The 27,738-nt window shown below is 42.3% G+C and overlaps 10 protein-coding genes across 10 annotated transcripts; 5 read left to right on the top strand and 5 right to left on the bottom strand.

Annotated features, from left to right (window-relative positions):
* Positions 1-425: 425 nt before the first annotated feature.
* On the top strand, positions 426-2,558 carry EAE98_007524 (uncharacterized protein; the record flags this gene model as incomplete). The annotated part of the gene is made up of 2 exons (XM_038955147.1): positions 426-768; positions 850-2,558. 2 exons carry the CDS (start codon positions 426-428, stop codon positions 2,322-2,324), a joined length of 1,818 nt encoding a protein of 605 aa, XP_038808325.1. The 3' UTR covers positions 2,325-2,558.
* Positions 2,559-3,691: 1,133 nt separating this feature from the next.
* On the top strand, positions 3,692-4,780 carry EAE98_007523 (uncharacterized protein; the record flags this gene model as incomplete). The annotated part of the gene is made up of 4 exons (XM_038955146.1): positions 3,692-3,859; positions 4,069-4,198; positions 4,374-4,499; positions 4,653-4,780. The coding sequence occupies 4 exons, from the start codon at positions 3,692-3,694 to the stop codon at positions 4,778-4,780; spliced, it is 552 nt and encodes a 183-aa protein (XP_038808324.1).
* Positions 4,781-5,349: 569 nt separating this feature from the next.
* On the bottom strand, positions 5,350-6,408 carry EAE98_007522 (uncharacterized protein; the record flags this gene model as incomplete). The annotated part of the gene is made up of 1 exon (XM_038955145.1): positions 5,350-6,408. One exon carries the CDS (start codon positions 6,406-6,408, stop codon positions 5,350-5,352), a length of 1,059 nt encoding a protein of 352 aa, XP_038808323.1.
* Positions 6,409-7,310: 902 nt separating this feature from the next.
* On the top strand, positions 7,311-9,734 carry EAE98_007521 (uncharacterized protein). Its single transcript, XM_038955144.1, has 7 exons — positions 7,311-7,566; positions 7,635-8,046; positions 8,113-8,174; positions 8,226-8,379; positions 8,527-8,932; positions 8,998-9,200; positions 9,297-9,734. The coding sequence occupies exons 1-7, from the start codon at positions 7,432-7,434 to the stop codon at positions 9,569-9,571; spliced, it is 1,647 nt and encodes a 548-aa protein (XP_038808322.1). The 5' UTR covers positions 7,311-7,431; the 3' UTR covers positions 9,572-9,734.
* A 194-nt stretch (positions 9,735-9,928) lies between these two features.
* EAE98_007520 (uncharacterized protein) lies at positions 9,929-11,056 on the bottom strand (the record flags this gene model as incomplete). Its single annotated transcript, XM_038955143.1, has 3 exons — positions 9,929-10,428; positions 10,486-10,624; positions 10,778-11,056. The coding sequence occupies 3 exons, from the start codon at positions 11,054-11,056 to the stop codon at positions 9,929-9,931; spliced, it is 918 nt and encodes a 305-aa protein (XP_038808321.1).
* Positions 11,057-12,500: 1,444 nt separating this feature from the next.
* EAE98_007519 (uncharacterized protein) lies at positions 12,501-14,057 on the top strand (the record flags this gene model as incomplete). Its single annotated transcript, XM_038955142.1, has 1 exon — positions 12,501-14,057. The coding sequence occupies one exon, from the start codon at positions 12,501-12,503 to the stop codon at positions 14,055-14,057; it is 1,557 nt and encodes a 518-aa protein (XP_038808320.1).
* A 169-nt stretch (positions 14,058-14,226) lies between these two features.
* Positions 14,227-17,790, bottom strand: EAE98_007518 (uncharacterized protein). Its single transcript, XM_038955141.1, has 2 exons — positions 16,321-17,790; positions 14,227-16,194 (listed from the first exon to the last, which is right to left on the bottom strand). Exons 1-2 carry the CDS (start codon positions 16,647-16,649, stop codon positions 14,946-14,948), a joined length of 1,578 nt encoding a protein of 525 aa, XP_038808319.1. The 5' UTR covers positions 16,650-17,790; the 3' UTR covers positions 14,227-14,945.
* Positions 17,791-20,081: 2,291 nt separating this feature from the next.
* On the bottom strand, positions 20,082-21,038 carry EAE98_007517 (uncharacterized protein; the record flags this gene model as incomplete). The annotated part of the gene is made up of 1 exon (XM_038955140.1): positions 20,082-21,038. The coding sequence occupies one exon, from the start codon at positions 21,036-21,038 to the stop codon at positions 20,082-20,084; it is 957 nt and encodes a 318-aa protein (XP_038808318.1).
* An 887-nt stretch (positions 21,039-21,925) lies between these two features.
* EAE98_007516 (uncharacterized protein) lies at positions 21,926-25,854 on the top strand (the record flags this gene model as incomplete). Its single annotated transcript, XM_038955139.1, has 4 exons — positions 21,926-22,090; positions 22,140-25,072; positions 25,129-25,509; positions 25,563-25,854. The coding sequence occupies 4 exons, from the start codon at positions 21,926-21,928 to the stop codon at positions 25,852-25,854; spliced, it is 3,771 nt and encodes a 1,256-aa protein (XP_038808317.1).
* Positions 25,855-26,667: 813 nt separating this feature from the next.
* EAE98_007515 (uncharacterized protein) lies at positions 26,668-27,597 on the bottom strand (the record flags this gene model as incomplete). The annotated part of the gene is made up of 1 exon (XM_038955138.1): positions 26,668-27,597. The coding sequence occupies one exon, from the start codon at positions 27,595-27,597 to the stop codon at positions 26,668-26,670; it is 930 nt and encodes a 309-aa protein (XP_038808316.1).
* Positions 27,598-27,738: the final 141 nt, after the last annotated feature.

The raw sequence follows: 27,738 nt of genomic DNA, 5'->3' as shown, positions 1-27,738 counted from the left end.
TCGAATATAGTAAGGACTACTCTTATGGTGAAACAGTGAATGCGTGGTCGAAGTATCTCAAAGGTGAGTTGTGATGACATTCACCATTGATAGCTACCTTATTGAGAACGGATGAACACATAATGGGCTAAAAGGGCTGCCTGGACAAAGGTGTGTCGAGAGTAAAGTTCCTTTTGTTTACTCCGATATCGTCATCGTCCTTGTTGGTTAGATATAAAAGTCCCTCTCGGTCCTATCTTCGGATAATATTTTCCTCCCACAAACAATACAGCTCTCGACCTACATCATCAACTTGAACTTTTTTTTTCATGCACTCAAACAAACCTTTATACAATCCTATTCTCTCAAAAAAGTATCAAGCTACTTCAAAATCAGTACAATCACTTCTCTTCTTGCAAGTTTAGTTTGTACTGTCATCCTCCAAGATGTCTGCAACTATCGCAGTCCTTCCTGAATCTTCCTCCCCATTTGACCCTCAAGCTCTTGCACAAAAGTACATTCTCGAGCGAGAGAAGCGTATTCGTGAGGATGGACTCACTCAGTACAAGGAACCCACTGGCAACTTTGCTCGATTCCAAGATGATGCCCTCATTGACGAGATTGTCCCACGTGAACCAATCATCGATTCTGCTGAGGTACTGATTATTGGTGGTGGTTATGGTGGTTTGTTGGCTGCTGCCCGCCTTTCGCAAAAGGGCGTAACCAATTTCCGCATTCTTGAAAAGGGTGGCGGTTATGGTGGAACTTGGTATTGGAACCAGTATCCAGGTTCGTTTTATCCGCATGAACTAACATTTCAATTACCTCACCTCCATAACTTGTTGATGTTTACTAATTGTCAATTTGCAGGTGCTCAATGTGACATTGAATCCTACATTTACCTTCCTTTGCTCGAAGAGCTTGGTTACGTTCCAACTGAGAAGTATGCTCGCACTACCGAAATCCATAAGCACATTGAGATGCTCGTCACACGTTACAATCTTAAGGAAAAGACAATTTTTCAAACCGAAGCAAAATCAATGACTTGGGATGAGGACATTCTTTCCTGGAAGACCGAGACCAACCGTGGCGATCATTTCACTTCCAAGTTCGCTATTACTGCTACAGGTATCCTCCACAAGATCAAGCTTCCAGGCCTTGAAGGCATGGAGCTCTTTGCAGGAAAATCTTTTCATACATCTAGATGGGATTATGGCGTTACTGGCGGTGATGTCAACGGCAATCTTAGCAAGTTGGCTGATAAGCGTGTTGGTGTCATTGGCACTGGTGCAACTGCAGTCCAAATGCTTCCTCATCTCGCTAAAGCCTCAAAGCACGTCTACGTCTTTCAGAGAACACCATCCACAATCAATGTTCGAAATAACAAGCCTACTCCACCAAACTTCTGTCAAAGTCTCAAGCCTGGATGGCAACAAGATCGGATGGAGAACTTCAATGATCGGATCTCCAATTGTCGTCAAAAGGAAGATCTTGTTAACGATGGTTGGACTCTCAACCCTGCTACGTCTATTTTGGGCAAGGCAGATGCTTGTACCGGTCAAGCTAAATTGGGTCAGATGATGATGATGGCAGACTTCCAACTCATGGAGCGTATTCGAGCTCGTGTCGATGAACTAGTTGAGGATAAGGAGACTGCCGAGAAGCTTAAGCCATGGTATTCATCCATGTGCAAGCGTCCTTGCTTTCACGATGAATACCTCTCTCTCTTCAACCGCGAGAATGTTCAACTCGTCGATACAAATGGAAAGGGCGTTGACCGTGTCTCCCAAGCTGGTGTTATCGTAGACGGTGTCGAATATCCTGTTGACGTTCTCATCTATTCTACCGGTTTCGAGGTTACAACCGCTTATCAACGCCGCTCAGGTATCACTGTCACCGGACGCGATGGTCTCATCCTCGATGACAAGTGGAAGAAGGGTCCTTCCACCTTCCATGGATTCCAAACCCACGGCTTCCCAAACTATTTCTTCTTCGGCACAACCCAATCTGGTGTTTCTGCAAACTTCATGTATACACTCACTAATCAGTCAATGCATACCGCCTATATCATCTCCGAATGCAAGAAGAAGGATATCAAGGCTGTTGAAGCTAGTAAGGAAGCCGAGGGTCAATGGGTCAACGATATCTTGCAGGGAAGTGCACCTATGTTGCAATATTTCACTCAATGCACACCAGGTTATTTCAATGGTGAAGGAATGGTTGGCAAACATCCAGAGGTTAGTGGACAAACTGCTGTTTACGGACAGGGTGCTAGTGCGTGGGGAAATTTGTTGGAGGATTGGCGTGCTGATGGTAAGATGGAGGGACTTGACAAGATGTATTAAGGGATGAGTTTCTTTCTCTGATCTTTTGGTTCAAAAGTTTCTCCTCTTATGAAAAGTGGTTCTTGCCATGGTTGTTGGCAATGGGGATGAAAAGTTTCTCTAGATCGTGGAGCTGGTAAGGATGGCTGGTATGGTTTTACCTTGGAGCATGCCATTTTACTTTAACAACTTCATTTTCACCATTATAGATCAGATAGGTTAGTTATTTGGTCTGCCATTCATGGTATGGTCTATTATGTAACCTATGGCTTCTGATAATACAAATACAATTTCTCATACGTTTTCACTGCCACCGGAGCTGAGTTGATACTTTAGTCCATTGTATCTCGTCTTAAACAACTTCTTTTTAGTATCACGAGTGACAACTCATATCCGCATAATGCTATCGTTTCCATCTCATCCCATAACCACATATACAACATCCACACTTCCCAACCAAAGTTTATTTCAGAAAAGAAATCATTTACTATTTATGATCCACTATGTTCGAATCACATCTTCAATCACCCTCCTAAACTCATTATCTCTACCCCAAAACGTGCTCTTCAATTCACTTCCACATAATTTGCAGTGCTGAGACCAACTGCGAGTCTACAATGCGTTCCGGGTGTCGAGAAGTCAGCACACAACTTACTTATTCATTACAATGCACTATACACCTAGTAAACCATGTGCATACGTACTACATTTTTGATTCTTCGAGGATATAAGGATGGTTAATTCCAATTTGCTTAGTGCTATTCGTCAACATTCTCTCTTGAATCCTTTACCATTTTACCATTGTATCAATACAACCAGTATTGAGTATCTGTATCCCATTTGGGCCATCCTTTTCCCTCAGAGTATTTACCCTACCTTACAAGCAAACATATAGCAGAACAAACACCGAAAAATCCGTCAAATATCTAGAATATCCAGGACATGGATCATTCCAAGGTTTCCTCATCTCTCAGAGACTCGGATTGCAGATCTCCATGAATATCCTTATATCGAATCGTGTTAAACTCGACACATACCATTGACGATTGAAAAAAGCTCAAAGCTACATATTAGGAAAGGTGCCCAGGATCTGTAATCAATCTCAAGTAATTGATTTATAATCAAGTCTAGTTATATTACATCATTTTCCTTAGATGTAGGTACACGTAAGGTATGCTAGATACTTGGTTCGATTTTACAGTGTCTCTCGGATGTCCACCAATGGTTCGGGTTGTTATCCGAGTGCATCCGTTCGATGCTCAATTTCGTATATAATCATTTGAGTTCCATCTGTATAATAATTCAAAGCTGTTTATCGCTATCTTCTCGCTCTCTTCATAACATCCATCCAATCATCCAATCATCCATTCAACCATCCCAAAATCACAATGTTTTCCCCTTCTCCCAACTCTAAACCAAAGCCACGATCTTTCCTCGCCCCCCTAAAACGCAACCCCGCAATGTCAAAAGAAGCATTCTCAAAGCACTGGGTGACAGAACACGCACAAGTTGTTTTGCCTTATTTTCTGGATGCGTGCGTGGAGAGCTATGTACAGGTATGTGAAGTTTCTCTACTACTATCTCGCCATGCCCTCTGTAAATGCTTGATTCCCGGAACTTACATCTATCATCCCATCCTCCTGTGAGATGTAATTTATGAAATCCAAGAACTAGATCTGCAAATCTCTCAATTAAGAGCTGGACCTCAAAAGAAATCTATTCTTCCTTTTTCTATGTATTCTAATCAAGATCCTTCTACCTGCAGATTCACGGCCCTCTGTCAATGTCATCATCCGCGCCTCCAGATTCTAATCCCAACAATCCCATCGCTGTACTACAGAAAGAAATCGAAGCTGGAGAATCGGATGGATGCTTTGAGTTCATTGGTCCACCTGGTATGTCTTTTCTCACTTCTCACTTCTCACTTGCTATATTCAACATGCCTCTTTCATCTTTCCTAATTTCCTCATCCTTCGGACGCAATTTGGAGACCATTGGATACCATCTCGTTCCGATCCAATATAGTATACATCCCTAGATGAAGAAGAAATTGACCATTCCAAAACTTAGACACATCCAAGGCTACACCAGAACCAGCTTGGAAAGCAGCATATTATCACGACATAATCGTATCTGACGAACTAAAACTTTTGGTTTCCGAAGCTTCGGAGCATGTCAAGATTATAGAAAAAACTGGTGTGTTTTCTCCTTCTTCGCATGTTTGATTCTTTTTTTCTTTCCGTTTGTCTATGTGTTGGTTTATCTCATTGGATTTCCAATTATGGGATGATGTTGTGGATTTTCTTTTTTCAACATCGTTATCGTCATTGACATTTTTCCAATATTCAGGCATCGTAACGGGTGAGAGGAATGCAATAATTGAAAACGGGAAGAGCAAGATAGAAACTAATAAGGATGTGATGAGTGTATGGGAAGAGTATAAGAGAAAGGGGGAAGAGGAGAGTTCTAAAATTTGAATGAGTATTTTAGAAGAACGAAATCAAACCAGAATTAGATGGCATCGTATGAGAGGGCAAAAATTGGATTGAGGAAGACAAAAAGGGTGAAGTGAGAGAGGAAGACGAAGAAGCTGTTTTGCAATGAAGTCTAGAGGAACTGAAGTAGCCAGAGATGGTTAGTGACTCAATAGTGGATTAGAGAATGGTGCAGCGGTCTTTCGCTTGCAATGATGAAAATGGTGAGGGGAATGGTAAAGCATAGAAGACGAGGAGGCTATTTCAAGAATATTCGACCTGGCCGATGTTTTTTCTGCTTGTATATCGTACATTTACGGGGAATTGTATTGATAGAAGAATTTTTGGAAATGAAAGAAAGTTGTACGCCATGAGAATCTCACTCGCACCATGGAACTCGTACAATTTTGGGTGCTAGCCCAGCAAAAAAAAACGCATAGCTCAATATACTTTCAAAGAGGAGCACTTGCTTTAACCTCTTTCCTTCATACGCCCATAGCCTTACACATCTCCGGGTAGATTCAAAGCTAGGTCGTACACAGTACTATATTCAACACAAGATTAAGATTAATCTATTTCTCTATCGATTGCTCCAAATTGCGCCTCAAAACATCGATAATCCAATCCTTCCCAAACACTCCCTCGGATATCTTATATGAAAATGTCAACGGAAAACAATGCATCTGCTTATCCCATTCCAACCACTCTCCTCTTACTCCTTCCGTCTCTAATTTCTTTCTAAACTCCACTGAGTCGGGAGCCAAACAATCATATAAACCTACCACTCCATCTACTTGTACATCTGCCTTTTTAAACACGCTTAAATCGGCCAGAAGAGGCGAAACCGTTGGATCCTCTGCTGGTATATCCTGACGCCATCTTTCTGCTACCTCGGTGATGATGGCTCGCGAAAGGATGGGATCGTGAGAATCTATTGCGTCGATTCCCGGATTTGTGTTTCGCATGTCGGTGGGTGGTGACATGACCATTATATTTCTTAATGGACACACATTCCCAGCTCCTTCTAACCCAGCATCCCGTAACCAACAAGTCGCTCCATAAAGTCCCAGAACCAACGCAATATTTCCCCCCGCCGAATCTCCCATCAATGTAATTCTATATCCCTCCCTCTTTGCCTGTTCCGCCAGAGCATCATAGAATTTCCTCAAAAGCGGCAATGATTGGGCAGCTGGGGAGCTGGGCGCCAAAGGATAACTAACAATGTTAATTTCGTATTCGGGAAGCTTCTTGGATAGTTCAGCGCAGAGAGTCCAATGTTCTTTCAGAGCGCCACTTCTGAATCCTCCACCTGCGAAATAATATAATTTATCGAGAACCACGGGGGGTTTTTGCTCGGTGGATGGAGACGGTGGCGGGGTGGAGAGGGATGAGAAGGTGTAGATATATGTATCTGCGATATGATGTTCGGTGATTCGACAATATTTCTTGACGGAATGGTGAGGGGTTAATTGAGGAGATCCGGATGGAAAGGGAGGATGTGTTTTGAGGATTGTTTCGGAGAAGGTCTTGATTGCTTTCTGTGCCACAACACTCAAAGTCGATCGATCATGTCGTTGAGTAAGTTTGATTGAACTTGTAGGAGCCGAATGAGATGGTTCGAGATTCGTCATAATTGGGAAAGTATTTATCGGTATTTGCGTATATTGCTGATGGTCAAAGGTATCATAAAAGATCGTGTTCTATGCACATATTCGTAGAGTTGTAGATGGTATGTGTTCTTGCAGACAGCATTCGATAAGAAGTTACTGATGTTGTTTTTCGCGCATACAGATAGATGTGAATGTGTGAATGTAAATAAATATAAAAAGAAAAAAGAAGAGAAGATAAAGGGTCTTGTCGAAAGGGTCTTGTCAGACCTGTCAAGCCCCTCATCTCAACCCATAGCCATACCATAGACAACCTTAGCATCCACAAAATTCCCATGAGATCATCAATTCCTTCGCCATTCTTGGAATCCTTCGAGTTCCTTGGATTTGTTGGCTCTTATCTTATCCAAAGCCCCTCATTGAACATTTTTTCTATTCAACACGACTTCAACGGATCAAGCTCAGGATCTGGATCATTAATTGTATTGAAGTCAAGATATCAATCTATTACATGAAGAGGTGTTTATCGTATATCTGGGCTGGGATACAAAATGTGGAGAGATGTATGTTGTCGTTGGGGAAGTGAATTGTGGTGAAAATGTCTTAAAAATCTGGGGTTGACCGTTGAACCTTAGACCCTTGATATCAAGATTCATCGTCATAACTACCTAGGGTGGTATAACGGTGGAGATTCCTAATGCACTGATTACAGATGCACAGATTCACCGACTCATGAGACAAGCTGTTGTATGCATTTACTGACATTCATTTGATCCATTCAGCTGCAATCATCATCACAACATTATCCATAATGATAAGTCGGTCAATTTGGACTGAAGTGAATGCAAGTAGCCGATGACAAAAGACAACAGTTGGTCAGATCCTCTGTATATCATTTCCGAGTGGAGATGACCCCGGGAGATACTGTAACAGAAATGTTGTAACGAAAATTAATAATATATTAAAAGGTTTACAAGTTGTAATAAGAAAATGAGGTAGAAATTATCACAATCAAAATTCATCATCAACGTCTATTGCGAGGCGAGAATGATGTTTTCCCCTTTACTATGTTTTTTGTTAAGCTATGCCTTTACCTTCGTTATCGCGTCTTCGCCTGATTTGAGTGAACAACAGCCAATTACGTATGGAGATTCTCTCGAGGACGATAGCTGCCATCAAACGGTAATACAATGAGCCCTCACATCGTCCAAATTTATAATATCCCTCCTAACTAACACGGAACTCGGTAGTGCATAGCTCTCCAACAAACCCTTCAGGAAACCTACTATGGATCCATTCCCCCAGACTTCACATCCACCTACTACTCTTTCCAACAAGCATCCGTTACGCCAGCCTGTATGATACGGCCTCATTCTCCTTCTGAAGTATCATCCGCTATGAAAATCATCCGAGAGTCTGACTGTCATTTTGCTATTAAAAGTGGGGGACACAACATGAATCAGGGATTTTCTAATGTGGAGGGCGGTATTACTATTGATTTGGTGAAGATGAAGGAGATTGAAATTTCGGAGGATGAGAAGATTGTAAAGGTAGGAACGGGTTGCAGATGGGGGGAAGTTTATGAGGTAGTGGAGCCGAGGGGATTGATGGTCGTTGGGGGAAGGGATTCGACGGTGGGAGTGGGAGGATTCCTTTTGGGTGGTAAGTGAAGTAGAAATAGAGTAAATTTGATACTGGAGATGAGATGCTAAGTTTTTTTTATAAAAGGTGGAATATCGTTCCTATCTCAAAGATATGGATGGGGTTCTGACAACGTTCGAAATTTCGAGGTTTGCTTATTTCGTTACATCATGATAAACACCAGACTAATGTCTCCTTAGATTGTCCTTTCCAATGGAACAATAGCAAATGCAAACGCTCATGATAACCCAGATTTGTACTGGGCGTTACGAGGGGGAGGAAATAACTTTGGTATCGTCACGAGATTTGATCTACAGACTTATCCGCAGGGTCCTGCATGGGGAGGCCAAAATTGTGAGTACAAACGTGCTTTTTGATATTATTCTATGTCTTTTGATATCAATTTTCTTTTTCTCTTGTCCTTGTTCTCTTTGCTACAATGTTATTCCCCGATACTTCTATATCTTCTTAGAATCTCACGGTTCTACTGACACTAAACAGATTACCTCTTCTCCGACATTTCAACCCAACGCAATACTCTCTCTATTCCTCCCCGTTCCTCCCTCCCTTTCTCCCTACAATCTCTAACCATTCCCCTCACCAACCTTTTCCTCAAAACTGCCTGTCTCCTCTCCTACTGCACTTCCACCACCACCTTCCTAAACACCATCCAAGACCTTATCACAAACCAAACTTCCGACACCTCAAGCCAGTTCTACGCTTCCATCGGCTACCTCGCCCAATACGATTTATTCGCTGGACTTACTTGTCTAACGAATTCAGATGGTGTGGCTAATCCTTTGGCGTTCGAAGGAGTAAGGAAATTGGGGGCCTACAGCACGAATCGGAATGCTAGTATGGGAGAATTGGCGAAGGAGTTGACGAGTATGGATTATTGGGGTGACCGGTGAGTTAATCTCCTTTTTTGGTACCTCGAAGCCCATGTTCATTGTAACTTACTCTGAACTCTAGAACTATCTGGGCAACCATGACTCTCTACCCTCATCCAGAGCTCTCCCAGAAAATCCTCAATCTCTTCTTCGAGCAAGTAGAAACTATAAAACATGTCCCTGGTTTTCTCCCGAGTTTTGTGATACAACCGCTAGTTCCTTCCGTTCATTCAGATGAGAGTCAGAGTCCAAATGGATTATCTGGAAATGATGGGACGCTCATTGGTTCGTTTTCTTCCTTTTTCCCCTCCTTCACAACATACAATAATTGGCATCTTGCTTCCTTCATTCCTCCCCCAAACAACTAATCTTCCCGCACAGTATTCAACATAAATATATGGTGGTCTTCCCAGGCCTCCGAATCCTACACGCCTCTAATGCAGCAATCCACCCACAACCTCATCTCCCAACTCACCCTGTTCGCTAAAGAATTGGGTATCCTGCATAAATACATTTACCCCAACTACGCAGATGCAAATCAGGATGTATTCGCAGGATATGGAGAGGAGAATCTGTCGCGGTTGAGAAAAGTACAGGAAGCTTATGATCCGGACGGTACTTGGCGGAGATTGCAGAATGGTGGGTTTAAGATTTGAGAGTTGGGATTTGAGATTTGGCCAAGATAATTTGAGATTTCAGGGGGTGGGAGAAGTATAGATGGTTCATAGATAAGTGGCTACAGGCAATGGATGTAGAATTGTAAACAGTATAAAGTTTGAAACTTTTCTTACTCTTTAAAATGACGCTCCGCTGGCCCTCTGGGAGCCATTGTCATGGAGACCGACTGGCCTTGAATTAGTAAGAGACCTCCGAGCGAAGCGAGCAATGGAGGTTTGGGGGCTCGCCCCCATGAGAAGAACATCTAGCGAAAGCAATAATACCATTCCCAGTTCATAAAAATATGCTCAAGTAAAAAAGAATAGGTATCCGTAGCTCCCTCCATTACACCCACACTACCACTTATAATCCGTACCACTTTCATGTTCCATCATATCAAAAGCTGGCTTTGCACTAAAATAGCCCGCTCTCTCGGTTCCCACCGTCTTATAAGTATACGCCGCGTCTTCCTCCTGGATTTTAATTGTTTCTCCTCCCCTTCCCCCTGCTGCCGCATCAGCTAGTAACTGCGCATGGCAACATTTTTCCAAACTCATAAACCAGAAGACTGCGCTTTCGATTGTTTCTCCACAGGTGAGTAAACCGTGGTTTTGAAGTAATGCGGCTTTTTTATTACCGAGAGCGGAGGCGATAGCGTGGCCTTCTTCGGATGCGAGGACGATTCCGCGGAAAGATGAGTAGAGTGCGAGATCGTTGTGGAAAGAACAGGCATCTTGGGTGATAGTTTCGAGGGGACGGCCGAGGGAACAGAAGGCGCGGCCGTAGATAGAATGTGAATGGGCTACCGCGTTGATCTCGGGGCGCGCCATGTGCACGGCGTGGTGTATCATATAGGCTTGAGGAGGAGATGTTAGTGTGGAATTTCGAGGAGGGGAGGGAGAGGGTTATGTACCAGCTGTATTTAATAATCGACATGGACCGCCGTCAACTACGTCTCCGTCTTTGTTGACGAGGATTAAATCAGATGCTCGGAGAAGTGGCCATGCTACACCAAACGGGTTGACCCAAAAACTAGTTGGTTCAACGGGATCCTATTCTCATTAGCATATTGTACTCAATTTTTTTTCATTTCCATATCCAAATCCTATCCACAACTTCCATTCATATGCCAACCCCCCTCACCCGCAAACGTCAACATCCATCCATCCTCCCCCGCCCAAAAGACAGAGAAAAATCCCACTCACCCTCAAAGTAATATGTCCCGCAACTCCCTCATCATACCCCAACTTGGCAAAAATCCTAAAAGCCAATGCCAATCTCCCCTTTTGATATTCCCTCTCTGCATATTTATCTTCTAGCGGTGTTCGTAATGGCAATTTCATACTTTTGGTACGAGCTTGGGCTTGCTCTTTTGAAAGACCAGGCTCGTGGGTTTGGGTTGAGAGGGTAGAGTCAGAGGTTGTGGGGATAGCGGCGCCGGTATTGAGGGGTTCGGATGGGGTTGTTGCTGAAGGGGGAGTCATTTTGAAATTGGGATTGTGAGAATATGAATTGCTGAATATTGGATTGAGGGTAAAGTGTGAGAATTGGAACCAGACAATGTTATGTTATAAGTGATGTGATAGTCAGCAGAAGTGGCAATTGTAATAGAGGGAAGTCCGGAGCTTCTCTTATAACAAGTGTACAACCACACGCCCTATTTTATACAATCTCCGAGCCTATGATAATCATGCGGAAGTAACGACTATGTTAATTGACGCCAGCTGGTTGGTTGAGGTCTGATCTCTTTCAGACTTACTCGTACGTACATGCATTTTTGAAGATGACTGTGTACAATACAGGACGTGAATGAGGGGTATTTGTGGGGTGATAAGCTTATTTACTTGGGTAGGTGCTGGAGATAGGTACCGGCGGTACCGGTATCTTATCTTGTTGAGCTTCGTAGGCCGCTCGGTAGCGAATTACATTAGGGGGATTTGCGATCGGCTCGGGTAACTATCATACCTTTCGTGAGATATATTAGATAATGTAGCTCATTTGATGGCTCTGTTTTTCTCGATATCGAATAGTATGTTTCATAAGATGAATAGGTCTAGTCAAGGAAATAGTGAGCAATTTTCAAGACCTTTGGAGTCGTCGTGTTAAAGCTATTGAGTATCCTTTCGCTTAGGTTACACTTGAGGCTGTATCGTACAACCTCCGAGGTACCAAGGTGCGCCCGGAGGATTTCCGCGATGACTAATCACGTTAGATGTGTCCACCAGTCTCACGTGAACAGGCGATTTCTTGTTACTTTTTGAGAGGATACCGACGACGCGGTGAGCTTCTATCGTACATTGAATCTAGTGATAAAACATTTGAAGAACCAAAAAGGTGTTCTCGTTCTCTAGACTTTCAGAAGGCACGACGGGATCTTCTTTTCTTTCCATTTTCCTTCTCAAGTCTCTATAGTGACTGCAAATTCGGGAATGGTGCTGTTGCCATTCAACTGGAAGTCTTCTCCCCTTGGTCATATTTCATCATAATTCACGCCATTTTTTCCTGTCTTTTTCACTGTGGGTATATAATTTCTATTTCTACCATGTCGTGCCTTTCTTGGCTTTCTAAGTCTTCTCTTTTCCCAAACAAGCTTCCAGATCAAATTACGAATCAACTCAGACGTAGAAGGCATGGGTATATGGAGTCGAAGTTCCACACAATAAAGCATCCTTTAAAGTACGGAGTGGTCTCAAATTAATGAATTCTTGACTAATAACAATTTAATAGGCGAAGTTTGGAGTGACGTCCCTTTCTTCCATCATTGACAAGATCTTTTTGAATCGCTTAAAGTATTGGAGAGAATGAAACAAGCAAGCAGGAGCTTAGTAGCCCGCTAATTGCGAATATTTTGTCTACCAAAAGGTTCAGAGATCAAACAACAATAATCCATCAAAAGAGCTTTGTAGAACCTCGATGGATACCGAAAACATGCAGGTTTCCAATAAACAAATTTTGATTGATTGGTGTCTTCAAACCTTCTGTTCACCATCTCGGACAAAGGATCCATCAACCATTGGAGTATCATCAGAATCATCAGATAATACCCCAAAACTTCTTGCGCCATGTGGTCGTTCCATTGGGAAATTACTCGCTCATCTGAGTACCTCGATTCGTACTCAAACAGGTAATCAGAAATTGACTGTCCAAAGGCTTGATGATCTACTCGCTCTAGCTAAGGAGAAATTTTATGCATTCCCATTCAAGGATGTACCAGAATGTTGGAGGGCATTGTTTCTCGAGGCAAGTTTGCTGAAGTTCTCTGCTCTTGCCTCTAGGAAATCCTTATCTCAGGATGAGAAGGACGAAGATTCAGATTTGGATGTCATAGATGATCGTGTAATCGACCAAATGGTTGAGACAATGGATATGGCATTGATCATGGTCGGAGCTCCAGCATCAGAAATACTGCGATTGGCAATTGATTGTGCGATGGATCTTTTACAAAAGATTCATGAAGAAATGATAGACGATAATAGATCCACACAATCACCCACGAAACGTCAGAAAATTTCGTGCAGTGATTCTCCCTCAAGATCCACATCTTCATATCAAGATCGCTTTCCATCAATTTCGATCACATCGCCTTCTCTGTCAAATCCTATCTCTCGAATAACTTCCAACGAAATCAACATCGATAACGATAACGATGACGGAAATATGGACAAATTCTCAAAGCATATGCATCAACCGCAGGATTGCACACTCGGAGCCGAACCTCTCATCATAACTGGATCAATCGATTCATGGCCTGCACGTAACAAGAAACCATGGTCTAGTCCCTCATACTTACTATCCAAAACCATTGGCGGTCGACGCTTAGTCCCCATAGAAGTAGGTAGAAGTTATGTTGATTCCGGATGGGGACAAAAGATTGTCCCATTCAAAGATTTCATGACCAAATACATGTTACGCTCCACCAACGACGGAGAAGCAAAAGAAACAGGCTATCTAGCACAACACAATCTATTCTCCCAAATCCCATCTCTACGAAATGATATAACGATACCGGATTATTGTTATGTTTATCCACCACAACCTCATTCATCGTGTCCTCCCGCGCTGAAAGAAAAATATGCACAAATGGAAGAATTGGAAGAGCCACTCATAAACGCGTGGTTTGGACCAGCCGGTACAATTAGTCCGCTGCATACTGATCCGTATCATAATATCCTAGCGCAAGTCGTCGGAAAGAAATATTTGCGTCTTTATCCACCTAGAGAAACATCAAAATTATACGCGAGAGGTATAGAAGATGGGGGGATAGATATGAGTAATACGAGTGAGGTGGATATTGGGGTCTTGGAGAGATGGGATGATACTGTCGAAGAGCAAGAGGACGAGAGGAAGAAATTTCCAGAGGCGGAAAGTGCAAAATATTGGGATTGTGTGTTAGAAGGAGGAGAAGTGTTGTATATTCCGGTTGGATGGTGGCATTATGTAAGAGGATTGAGTGCGAGTTTTAGTGTGAGTTTTTGGTGGAATTGAAGGGGATGGTATCTGAACGTCGCTTGGAATGATGAAGAGTTTGCAGATCTACTTCAAGGTAGCAGTGAAAGTTTCGGGGAGTTAACAAAACTACGCTATCGTAGGAAATGAAACAATGTGGTATGTTCATTTGATCACGAAGGGATTAACGAATATCGTGACCTCGTCCCCTCCCCAAAGATGGTTGGATTTGAAGTCATTATTATTATTCAACTATTCTCTTCACTCTTCAGCTCGCATACCGCCCTATCATGTGTGGTTCGATGATATAATAATACGACGTGTCATCTTATCTCTCGAAGATGAAAACCAAAAGATGTTCACCCGAATAAGACGCTGGTATGCATATATATGATATTCTCTCACTCAACCCGTCCACATCCGCGAATCGTTAATTCAAAACAGCTCCCTCGTTTCCGAATCCATATCGCCATCTCCATCTTTCATTTCCAATCCATCCGCAGCAACAAAAGACCTCCCCACGCAGGATTATAAACCAAAAACATGACAACACAACCAGCTGTGGTATAAGTTATACTCCATAACGCCTTATATTCAATCCAAACCTGCGGATTAAATCACTAATCCACTCCATATCCAGATTCAAATCGGATCCAGATCCTAATGTGCCGCCCAATTTTCATAATCTCATAATGTTCGCTATGTGTACCAAACAAAGGAAAGTTTAAAGTAAAGGTAAAAGACAAAGTAAAACAAAGTAAAAAGAAATATAGAAAATAGTGTTCAAGTATAAATCTTGAAAAGGAGAAAGGCTGAAAGAGAAAACATGGTAGTGGTACAGTAAATATAATATGATATGGAAGACATGCGGATGTCCTCCGTGACAAGTATGTATATAAATGTGTGGGTAGGTGTTTGAACCCATGATTACTTCTCCAAAAGCCCCCCAACATCTTGCAAACTCAGATTAGTCTGCTGTCTCCCTAAATGATCGATAGGCGGGGGCATCGAGTGTGCATGAGTGAGCGACGGATGACTAGTAGGCCCGTTATTTCTCTCCTGCAAAATTGTTTCCAGCTCATATCCCATACTCGCTCTTTGGAGTCTCGTTCGGGGTCCCAATAAACCTCCTATATCTTGCAGAAGGGCTGCAGAACCGCGTCGTGCTGGAGCAGGACTTAATCCATTTTCGTAAGACCAAGTAGTGGATACTGGACCTTCGCCTGCTGTACTGGATTCACCAGTGTATTCCGAATCCATCGTTCTCGTCGAACTAATTCTTCTCGGAGATTCTTGATCGAGCAATCCTCCGACGTCGAAAAATGATACGCGGCGTGGTGACATCATTGATGTTAAATCTTCAGAGACATGTCTCGAAGGGGCTGGTTTAACAAAATCGATTTCCTCACTCGTGTCACTTGGAAAACGCCAATCATTCGAACTATTTGATCCAAATCGATGACTTCTTACCGGCATGTTCCCAGCTACAGCCATTGGGGCGGGACGAGGAGGTGAATGAACTTCCCCTCTGAGTTCGGGATCTACTCCTAGGCCTAGATCTCGGACGAGATCTTCATCGCTTCCCCATTGCCGAGCTACGGTTCCACGGCGAGAAGTAGTCCGATCGAGTGTGTCAGTTAAGGAACCAAATTTAAATTTGTGTTTCTTAACACCTCGGTCTCGGACGAAAGATCCTAGGATTAGCGCATTGGCAACAGCTGTTGCGAAGAGAATCTCAACTGATGCTAATAATGATCGATATTGTTGAATGCCATGTCTATCGATAATTTGCGGTATTCTGTAAAGTGTGATTCCTGCCGGAATCAAAGAACCTGCAAACAATAACACCAATTGAATTTTCCTCTTGATCCTCATTTTGGAACCAATAATGATAGGAACGGGAAATAAAACGAGGAGAAGATCAGTCAATACATTGACGGTCCCCATAGTCAGGAGTTGTGCATATCCTTGACGACATTTTGCTCCTGGATCTGGGGTGACTTGCCAATAATGATTGATGGGTTGACATTCAGAGATGTCTGCTATTATTACTGCGATAAATGTGACAAGGAGGAACCATCGGATGAAGATTAAAGTTCTTTCGTGTGACCTTGTCCAGATGTTGATTGTGAGCCTTTTGAAGAATTCACTAATTGTAAGTTTAAGCATCCAGAGTCTAGAGATGGGTAGGTAGGTAGGTTAGTAATTAAATCGAATTTAAATGGGTATAAGAAAAGAAAAGAAAAGAAAAGAGGGGAATGAAATAAGCAAGCAAGTTGAGATCAAGTAAAAATAAACCTACGTCGCCGCATAAAAAACTCTCGATACCAAAACCAATCTACTCCCAATCACTCTTCTATGCAGCGATCTCTCATCAAAATCCACAATCACCGCATTGTTGGTACCGAATAACAAAATAACATGAACAAGGCCCATGCGACAAAACAATGGGATCAAACAAGCAAAAGCTAACCAATCCTCTTTAAAAAGTTTCTCCGTCCTAATATATCGTCCGCAAACTCTGAACAATATAATGACGGCCGAGAATAACGTACACCACCAACAAACAAGAAGTGTGGGTTTATCGTCGTAGAAGCTTCGAGCTGGTGGTGGACTGGAATATATGGTCATAATGAATGATATATATATATATTAGAAATCGAGGGACCACCGGAGCAATTGAGTACCACGCCCGTCTACCTCCGTGGAGGGGACGAGCGAGGGTCTATTTCGTTTCGCAGCTTTTGTGTTTTCGAGTGTTCAATTCAATGGAAGATGTGGTTGGATATTCGATTGCATATATTTCCATGGGAATGGGAAATTCTTAAATTCCGTCGCGAATCGTATCGATAATTGTTGCGCATGGACCGTTGCATGACAATAACGAGAGGAATTGGACTCGAAGTCGAGTATTCTATTTCAGAGGTTTTGGGAAATGTCGGACTGTGGGTTATGGTCGCGAGGTACTTTCTCTCTTCTCCTTTTAGTTATTCCTCGTTTCAATGATGTTCTGGAAGCTTTTGAGCAATACAATGTGCAATAATGGCGGAGATTATTCGGAAGGCCTGGAGATTGATAGTTCAATGTGACAGATGATATTCGTATGTAAGTAGGGTTTAAGTTTGTGAGAATTCGAATTGGTTATTTCTAGTAAGAGGAAGATGTAAGTAAGGAAGTGATAAGATTTTCGAAGATTGAAGTAGCGAAAAGATTGTAAAAGGGTTGTTCGCAGAAGTGGATGGAATTGGCGTTAATACGAGTGAGATGATTTGGGTGAGACGGTGAAGGATATGTCAATTAGTATGGGGTTCCTTGAATTCCCTTCTCATACTCGTCGTACACACAGGGCTGGGTATTTTTGTGATTGATAGAACCTTCGATTAATGCTCCGTAGACTCAGGGGTCGGTTCTGAATTTAGATGAATGGCGCTGGTATTGGATGGGAATTTCCCGCAGAGATGTTGTCTCTTTCCAGTATAGATATGTGTATATGTTTGAAGCCAAGAAAGTTTATTCTGATATTCTGAATTGTTCGATGGTAGACTATTTGGATGGAACAAATAGCAGGAAGTCTCGAAATTTAGTCGTTGTTCTTGAAGGGCTTGGTGTGATTTTGGATGATAATTGCTCAATGGGTCATGGTTCTGGTGTCTTGCTTGCAGCTTGCTTTTGATAAACGTGGGGCCATGCGGAATCGAGGAATAGTTAAGGTACAAGTTAGAATTTGGAAAGTTTGAGTTTGGAAGGGTTAGAGGATAGCAATTAATAGTATCAAGTAGAACATCTGACACGAACGTATCGAGAAGATTAGGAGAATTAGATGGATAGACTTCCGTGTCAGTAACCACATCTTATTCAGACTCTTGAAACCGTTAGAACTACTCGACTATCATTGCCATCATAATCACAATCCTTTCAATTGGGATAGCCATCATTTAATTCGTCATCATCAAGTGGCGCGGTCAGAAAATATTCAACCCGCAGTTTGGGAACTCATCAGTGTGGGATGAGATGAAGGAGCTTTTGCCTATAGAGTTCATCCACTCGGGTAAGGCACCAAAAAGCTGTTAGGTCCAAGGCATTTTCACCGTCCCGGGGAGTTTATTATCATCCATTATCATATCAGTTTAGAATGGGGGTACAAAATAGAATTACAGGGTGAAAAGATAAGAACTCTTTCAGCCACCGACCCACAGGATAGGATTAAAATTTGACGGGTTTATCAAGTTTATGGTCTAAAATTGAAGTGGTTGGTGGTTGGTGGTTAGTCGTTGGTTAGTCGTTGGTTTTCGCTTGATACTTGTATTGATATGGAGGGCATGTTGAAATGAGGCACACTCGAGGCACAGTCAAGTGCTGGTGAAATTCTCGATAATGGAGTGATGAATGGACAATTTTGATAGCAAAGTTTGACGCATGGCACCGAGCCTGAAGGAGTATATCGAATCATTTCATATTTATCTCACCATGAGGCGCCTCGCTAGTTATCAAAGCTTCCAACCTAGCATTGATAGCAATACAAACTTTGGACTTTTACTACACAGCCAAGTGCTGACTATTGATGAAGCCTCTGAAGAAAAATGCGGCCTGTTATCGTGTCTCCACGACGCTGTATCCTCCAAATATATCGATGTACGTATCATTCTCGTACCTGAGGTCATCTAGCATGAATGCTATGATGATCTACATGATCTTCCAGGATGGCTTTAATGAAATGTCGGTGAAATTTGACAACTATAATAGCCGTGACTCTTGAGGCCCCTAGACTATTGGATCTAACTCCTCGTACAGTTCTACATTGAGGCTTGAACCAAGAAGCATCTGTTATACAAAACATCAATTATAATTCACACAAAAGGTGATGCCTAGAGCTGAGACTCATTGTCGTTGTTCAAGATCTGGAGGTCCTTGTACATCGACTGGTAAACAATGAAATTGTATATAATATGAGACATTGCTCTCGACTCGGGTTCGTAAAAGTAAGATTGACATCACAACGTTTACGATATGCGGCATAACATTACAATCATACGACATTTCTCCCGCATCTATTCCCCACGTATGAATTTACAAGGGAAATCCATTTACCTCTTCTTATATAGAGGACAAGACTCACAAGAGCCAGAAAAAAGTGGAATGGATATCAAATGAGTTGATGATAAGGAATCCAGTGACAGATAAAAAATTCTTGCATGCATGCAAGTGTAGTTCCGAGGATCAGGATTAACTAAGGTTGAGACAGGGATGGGAAAAGCACTGTTGTACTTTGCAAACTCTTAATGGTTGAGAATGGTTGGACATGACAAGACAGGGGAACCACGCGAGAAGCTATGTCAGTACTCAACTCAGGTGCGGAGGTGGCCTTGGCAAGTTGTGGAGGGGGAGCTACTTTGTCAATTAGTAAGGACCCGAGAAATTTGGAATGGGATCGGTATCTCGATGTAGATATGAAGGTATTCGCAACGTATATAATTAGCATAGCGGGATATCAGAACGGTGAAGGAACCTAGATGTACAAATATAAAAACTACCCAAGAGTACAGAAAGTACATACAAGGTGCATGCATAATGCATATTTCCACTTTTCTCTAACCACATACCCGAAGAGGCCGTTTTTGAGATTTTCAATCACATCATTCTATCCAGAATATTTGATTGGTAGATCAAACCTAGATGTATACCTAGATGTATCATTCGTCTGGGCGACGTCAACCCTAGGCTTTTGTGATAGTGTAGAAAAACATGTGAACGATTGATCTCGATATCTAGATGTTACCTGCCCCGAATCTAAGCGGTTCTGTTATCAATCTGAGAGGACTCAAAAATTAAACCGATGGGAGATGTTTGATTGGTTATATTGAGTCGCGTGCCATCTCTCCTCAAATGGATTAGTAGTTGTACTGTGTGCCCTGTATGCATGAGATATGAAGTCCGAAAATCGCTGAGAGGCGGAAGATTCGGTACGTGGGGAAATGTTAACGGGATAAGCGGCAGTAAATAGCTAATAACTACTCCGTATTGACATCTTCTCATATTCTTAATACGAAAGTCTCCATTCCAACTTCAAACGTACGGAGCACCAACAAAGATGCTCAAAGGTATACTGCAAGCCACCGCATAATTTGGCATGTCAACTATCTCCGCAATCTTCAGATTCGCAGCCACACTGCTAAGCATATATGCTTCCTGGCTATCCAGACCTTTCTCTGCTACCAACCAAGCTATCAATCCTCTCAATGCCTTCCTACTTGCTTCTCTGAGATCACTATCAATCCCTAGTGCAGCATATTCACCTTTGTCCACTGTGACTGGCTGAGGGGGGATCAAGAAATGAGGACTTTGAACCCACGGTTTGCCCTTTTCAACTGTCAACCGAATCGTAGCTTTCATAGGTGTCTCAATAGCCGTTCCACAAACTTCTCCATCTCCCTGCGCAGCGTGCCCATCTCCACAGCTAAATAAAGCGCCTGGAACTTTGACTGGAAGGTAAAGAACAGACCCTTGAGTAATATATTTGCAATCGATGTTCCCGCCAGTTTCATAAGGAGGAATTGTCGAAAATTCACCCTCTTCTCCACGTGCGACCCCTACTACACCCAAAAACGGTTTAATGGGTACATGTATTCCTTCTTTGAACACCGCAAAGTCTTCTCCCTTTGAAAGATCCCATATCTTGAGAGACGCTTCTGGATATTCGTCGGCTAGAAGACCAAATTCGAATGAGCCGGGTAGACAGGCTGTCCAGCCATAATCAGCTGGTCTGAGGGAGAGAAATTCGACTTTTAGAACATCGCCTGTAGACGCGGAATTGATGTAGACGGGGCCAAATGCAGGATCGCCCTTTGAGACATCAAAGTTTTGAACTGCGGTGATGTCTGAGGTGTCGGTGATTTGATTGGAACCGCCATCGAGTAGATCAAATGATATCTCGGAACCAGAATCAACCGTTAAAGCGGGAGTAAGAGATCTATCCCATTTCATGTGGATATGTGTCGTGTTGATGTGAAATTTGTGAGCCATGATGAATGATGTTGGTTGATGATCTCAAGTTTTCACGCTCTAGCTGTTTAATTGAGATGATGCATAAAAACTAGAGATACAACCTACTGGATATGTGTTCCTCTTCGCAACGACCAGCGATAGGGGTGGGGTAGATGTAGGACGACTGAAGACTACAAACGGCAAAAGACCTCGGTGTAGTAAGTTTCCGTAAGTAGCTGCTGTTTAGATAACTAGAGAACCACTACGAGTAGTTCACCGGCTATGGAGAACGACTTCGTTTCAATCTATATAGAGATTAGATGATTGAATAAGAATCAGATATGAAAGTCGCGTGTATGATAAATATAGTACATACAGTACATATACAATACTAAATCCAATAAGAATTCAGAAACATATTTTAATTTCCTTGAAATCAAGACATATGTTTTACCACAAGGTATTATCGATTTTTGGAAAGTTGTGAGATAATAAAAAGACTGATTTATTTAATATTGAATTTCTCTTACCAAAAGCCATCGCTACATGATTGATGAGACTTTTCTCCCAATGGTGTTGGCGCTGGCGCTGGCGCTGGCGTGAACGCGACCCCACTAAATCTTTTTATTTACAATGTCGTAGTTGAGCAAGGCCGTCTCGAAAACATGATGCTTTCCAAACGAATCTTCACAAATATCAACATATGATATTGCGAATAATGACTATTGATGAACAATAATACTGCACCTATCTCGGGCAGCTCAATATCACCCCATTAATGATCAATCAAAAAGAATAAGTATCAGATTGCACTTCGAAAGGTGGTAAAGATTTACCTCCATCATTCAAAACCGACACATTCCAATACCTAGGAAAACGCACGCTCACCCCGAAGCAGCCCATAGCTTCTCCCTCAGAGACTCATAATGGATGCCGCAGATGATGATAAAGATGTTCGTCTCCAAAGGGAGTCGGGAGAGCTCTTGGAAGATTTCGAAAAATCACTCCACCCGTTCCTCTACAATGTTACTAATAAGGGTCAATTACGAAGAAGAGTTCGCATAAGAGAGACAGATAGATTGACAGCATTGGTATGAGTTCTTCACCTCTCAACATACCATCTGCTAAAGTTTCACATAGCTAGACAATTTCCAAGAGCTTCCTCAACTTCTCGATCCACACCTTCAGCGACTGGTACCCATACTAGCTGATGCCTTTATTACCTCCATATCGAAACCACCTGTGAAGTCTGAGACTCATGCTCAACTTCTTATGCCTCTATCAAAAGCGATTTGTCGATTACTCTATACGTTTTGTAAGGTTAGAGGGGAGAAAGTTATTGTCCAGTTCCTAAGTACTGAAGTCAGACTACTTGATTTGTTACTTTCTGCTATGGAAAACGGTACATGGATAGATGATGACGCATGCGAAAAGTCAACAGAAGAAGTATGGGGCTGGGAGGAACGATATATCAATCTGCTGTGGCTTTCACAATTAATCATGGCCCCTTTCGCTCTCCATTCCTTGTCGGCTAGTCCTCCGCCCAGTGGTGCCGAGTTATATCTTTCAGATTTTAGATTACCATCCAACACTCCGGGCGTAGCTTTACGGTCTATCGCGTTAGCTGTCAAATATCTCTCATCCTCTGGGAAAGAAAAGGATGCTGCAAAGATCTTACTAGTGAGAGTTGTTCTCCTTAAGGACATGCAAGATCTTGGGCTCCTTAATTCTACGGTGATGTGGGCAATATCTGCTTTGAATTCGATTAACACGAATCGGAATATACATCACATCAATGGCGTTCTGTCTTTTCTTTCTGGGGTTCTCAAATCATCCACGGATACCCCTTATATGGACTCTAGCTTAGAGCCAGTATTTCACGCAGTGTTTAACTTTGTGGAATCCTCAGATCGATCTTGCAAAGAAGTCCAAAGCTCCGCTGTTGCGCGAAAGTTTATCGTGAACATTTTCCGTGGTATTGCTTTGCTCAACTTACGCCCATCTTTCACAACCATAGATGATACTTTGAGTGACTCTGTTGATTTTATGTTACAATCGCTATTGGACCCGTCAACACCGGTAAGGCTAGCCGCTAGTAAAGCATTAAGCGTTGTTATCTTAAAAGTCGAACCTGAACAAGCCTATGAATTTGTGCTTGCAATTTTCGAAATGTTAGAAGCGCTGCCAACCACCGATGTTTTGAATTGGCATGGTCAAATATTGACACTATCCCATCTGTTATATCGACATGCAGCACCTCCTCAACTGCTCAATAAAGTGATTGTTTCTCTACTCAAAGCTTTATCGTTTGAGGGAAAGTCGACATCAGGTAGCTCTATTGGAACTAATGTACGAGATGCTGCATGCTTTGGAATATGGGCTTTGGCTCGACGTTACTCTACGGCTGAATTACAAGACATTGACATAAAATCCGAAGGGTTTCGTCATGGAACAAATATTAGCTCTACTATACAAACTCTAGCAACACATCTCGTTGTTTCCGCATGTCTGGATCCTGCTGGCAACATTCGCCGAGGAGCTTCTGCGGCCCTTCAAGAATTGATAGGTCGTCACCCAAATACCATCATTGAAGCACTCGAATTAGTGCAAATTATTGACTACCATGCTGTTGCTCTTCGATCTCGGGCTATATTAGAGGTCGCGGTTTCAGCTGCTACACTGGCCTATAAAACCGATGATGAAATATCATGGCATCACTATGGGGAGGCAATTCTGGAAGCACTCCGAGGCTGGCGTGGAGTTGGTGACGCCGATCTTGTCACAAGACGAAATTGTGCTGAAGCATTCCGTCTTATAAATTTTCCAAGTGATGCCAGCAACAATTCTACCACATATAGAAGTTCTTACGAAACCCTGTGTTCATTGGATCAACAGCTCAATGACCTTACTGTTCGCCAGGTTAATGAGCGACATGGGCTACTACTTTTTATAGCTGCTGCAATTCTTGAATGTCCGAATTTTAACGAAATAGACGATCTTAATGTTTCTTTTCAAGCGTATTCGGACCAAATACTCAGGATGCTTACTTCTTATATATCAAATGTCACCACCCCACAAGGTTGGCGACGTCCTGAGTTGATCGCCGAAGCTTTATCTTGTGTCATTTTCCATTCTTTCCGTGTATTCGGGACATCGGTAATACTTGGAGGAAACCTGGGATCGCCTCCCGCAGATAGTGATAAATCCTCGTGGTTACGTAACTCGAAGACAAGAAAGGTCATTATGTTTGAATATGAGGAACCTTACGCAGAACATATGGTTAGCGCCTCTGGTCATCAAACAATCTCTGGAATACTGGGCAATGTCATGGGCGTGCTTGACTCTCCCGATGGTCAAACCGATGCCAATTCCCATGATTCAAACGGTAACATCTTGGCCTTCCAATCACTTGTTAGAAACTTCATTGGGAACTTTATCGATACTGGGTCTGAAGATTTGGTGACTTTTCTATCAGCTTGTCATCGTAGATCATTCTTTTGGGCCTCTGGTAGCTATCGGGGTCTTGAGACCGATCGCATGCTAAAGCGAATTACTCAAGTCGGAAATACTAAGAGTACATTGACCTTTTCTATGCTCTTGATCTCATATTCATTGTTCAAGAACGACCTGAAGAATGAAGTGTCCGAAATACCTCGAGATGATTGGACCAATACTATTCCTATTACAATACATGAGAGCTGGAATTCCACCGAGAATATCCCCAGACGTGTTTACGATATCAAGACACGATTAGCTCTACTTCCGTACTTTGCAAGAGAAAGCAAAGCACTCGGTTGTCATATTATTCATTTCTGGGATATTGTTTCTCATGGTCTTGATGACTATCATACGGACCCAGCTCAAGGCGATATTGGTTCTCGAGTCAGACTAGAAGCAATCAAAGGAGCTGCTGCTATTTTCCTATCCACAGATTTGAGAAAAAATCTAACCAATATGGAAGTGTTCTCGACAATATTTGGAAAGCTTCTACGGCTTTGCACAGAGAAATTGGATAAAGTTCGAACAGAAGCTAAAAAAGCTCTTTTGGCTATTCTTCCAACGATTGTATCTAGGTTCGTTGACTTTTTGCCCCATATCCTTTCTTACTTCTAACAAATTTGTAATTCAGTTCCAAGGTGTTGTCGTTTGAGCAAAGTTCTATTTCTTCTTATGAACATTTCCGGTTTATACTAGACCTGCAAAGTTTAGATCGCCTATCCGCGAACACAGCCACGAATGAACTCCAATGGCTTCCTTCGTGGACGGATAAATTATTGGAAGGATTTGTAACTTCAACTCACGCAGGAACAGAAGATCTACGCCGCGTTAGCATCGCTGCTCTGATCGATTTCTGTGAAGGATCCCTAGCGAATAGAGAATTTATTGGAGCTGCACTTGTCAGAAATCTAAAATTCCATCATCGGAAGAATGAGAAGGTGATAGTTGGTACACTAGAGACTATCGCTCTTTTACTAGATATGGGACTTATGTATCAGAATGTCGCAGTTGAGTTAGTAGTCCAATCATCTTGATTGATTTACCATTTGCTAATGTGTTCCTAAGATCTAGTCAATATCAACTTCTGTGCGCCCAAGTCGCAAAAGAAGCCCTTAGTTCTCGAATCGACAAATGTAAAGCAGCAATTAAATGTTTTGGTCGTCTAGCATTGGTATATCCAGAAGCAATGAATGAGAATTTGTCAGGGATGCTTTATCATAAGTTCCCGGGTATTAGAGACGCGGTGGTGGATGAACTTTGGGATTTGGGGGTTGAGGGAGTGAAGGGGATGGATGTTAAGGAAATCAAGAAAGGTGATGATTTGAGTGGACTTATTGGGGTGCAGCACAGTATATGATGTAAATTCGAGCTTGAAGTCACTCAATTTCATGATTCAACAAGATTTGTATTTGTCTTAAATGCTTGAAGCTGTTTGTGGTTTGCTTTCTAAATTGGTGACTTTTTCAATCTCTGTACGCTCTTCAAGTGGAGGTCTCTAAGCAACGCTTAAGATTTAGCACATCTGTTAAACTAGAAATATGATTATTTCTATGCTTAGTCTAAAATCATATCAATCTAGTCTATGTCGATTTCTAGTATCGTAAGGGACTCATAGTACACCAATCGACAGTACTCCTACATTGTTACGTGATGTAAAATAATCGGATTGTCATAATATCTTATTATATGTTTGGTGTTGCTTTGCAGGGGATACGGATGAGAGCCAGTTCTTTTTAAGGGGTGGAGCAAATTAGTTGTTTGTTATCATGTAATTGAAGTTGTGTTTTTATCTTCTCTTCATTATGACTACAATTATAAGACTAATAAAATTCTATTCTTCCTCCTAGCAAGTCATGGACCTAAGATGAAAGTTCTTAGATCTTTTCTTATATCCTTACTCTATATATATCCCCTGGTTCCAATTTCAAAACATTCCCGCTGCACTTCTCTTTTGTAGACTTTTTCTCCTCTTTGCATTTAACTTCTTGTGCATTCTTCGCTGTGTGATTTACGCCTTCACGTCGGGCTCAAAATCCTACTCGAAAGGAATTCGATGAGCAATTTGGAGTGTGAACCATACGTGCGCTGGTGGATATCTGGTTAGAGAATTGATATTAGCAAGTAACAAATAGGTAACGTTAGACTGTCTGTAGAATTCCGAACCTCCTAATCAAGCACTGATCATGATTCGTTGACAACGCCTCACGTCCTCGATTGACTTCATACACACTTGCTCAACATTATCTTTCCAGCACAAAATACCATCCATCCATATCTCTCCACCTTCGAAAGCAGCATTGCAGGCTTCCAAGATAGCGGTGAGTGTAGCCCAATTCTTCTTGTGGTATTTATCGGAATAGTCATTCCACTTCAAGCCCAAATCCAGTATCTGTGTGAGCTTCTCCACTCGACCGTTCGCTCGTCTGATCCTATGAGGGAACGCAATGTTGCTAACAGCTATATGCAATGATTCTAAAATCATGACAAACCCTCTATGACAATCAATTAAATCAAGTTTATTACCCGGCGACATGAAGCCACGTCTGTTTGACCGAATACCATAAACAAAACTTCGTGACCTTGGAGCGTCACGATCGCCGAAAAGATGCAGCTTTACCTGTCTCAAAGCGTTCCATGTACTCGTATATCGACCAAAAGCATCCATCTCATATTTCCGTTTGTTCCATGCCTGAGACCAGGTTGCAAGGTATGGATCGTTCCTCGTGAAGCAAATGAAAAGCTCCAGACTCGTTAAATTATCGATGGCATCGACAGAAACCCTATGTGGAAACCTGAAAGCCTTTACGAACTGCGAACTACAATCCCACGCGAAGCTTCGGTTCTCCCAAATTACGTGTCTGTATTGTCTATGGGTTTGCTTGCAGATAAGAAGGACTTGAACTTGGGGTCGGGCTTCGGAGCGGGGGATTAGCTTCTTGGATTTGGGATCGATGTAGTGCATGTGTATAAGTCTGCCTTCAAAGGTGCTGCACATCATGATGCTCCATTCTGGATGCTCGAGGAGAACGTAGTTGAAGATTCGATCACGGATTTCGGTGGGGAGTTTGAGAAGATGAAGTGGTCGGGTTTGTGAAGACATCGTGATGGGAGTTGATGATGCAGTTGGGGATATAGAAATAATTTATTGTATGAATTCTTCGAATGGCCGAAGTAGCAGGTAAGGATTGAAATGGTATGCGATGATCGAGACGGTATATGGTGATTGAGACAATATGATAGC

The sequence above is a fragment of the Botrytis deweyae genome (assembly GCF_014898535.1).
Source record: "Botrytis deweyae strain B1 chromosome Unknown BDEW_018, whole genome shotgun sequence".
In the NCBI taxonomy this organism is placed as follows: Eukaryota; Fungi; Ascomycota; class Leotiomycetes; order Helotiales; family Sclerotiniaceae; genus Botrytis; species Botrytis deweyae.
This window is presented reverse-complemented; position numbering and strand designations above follow the sequence as displayed.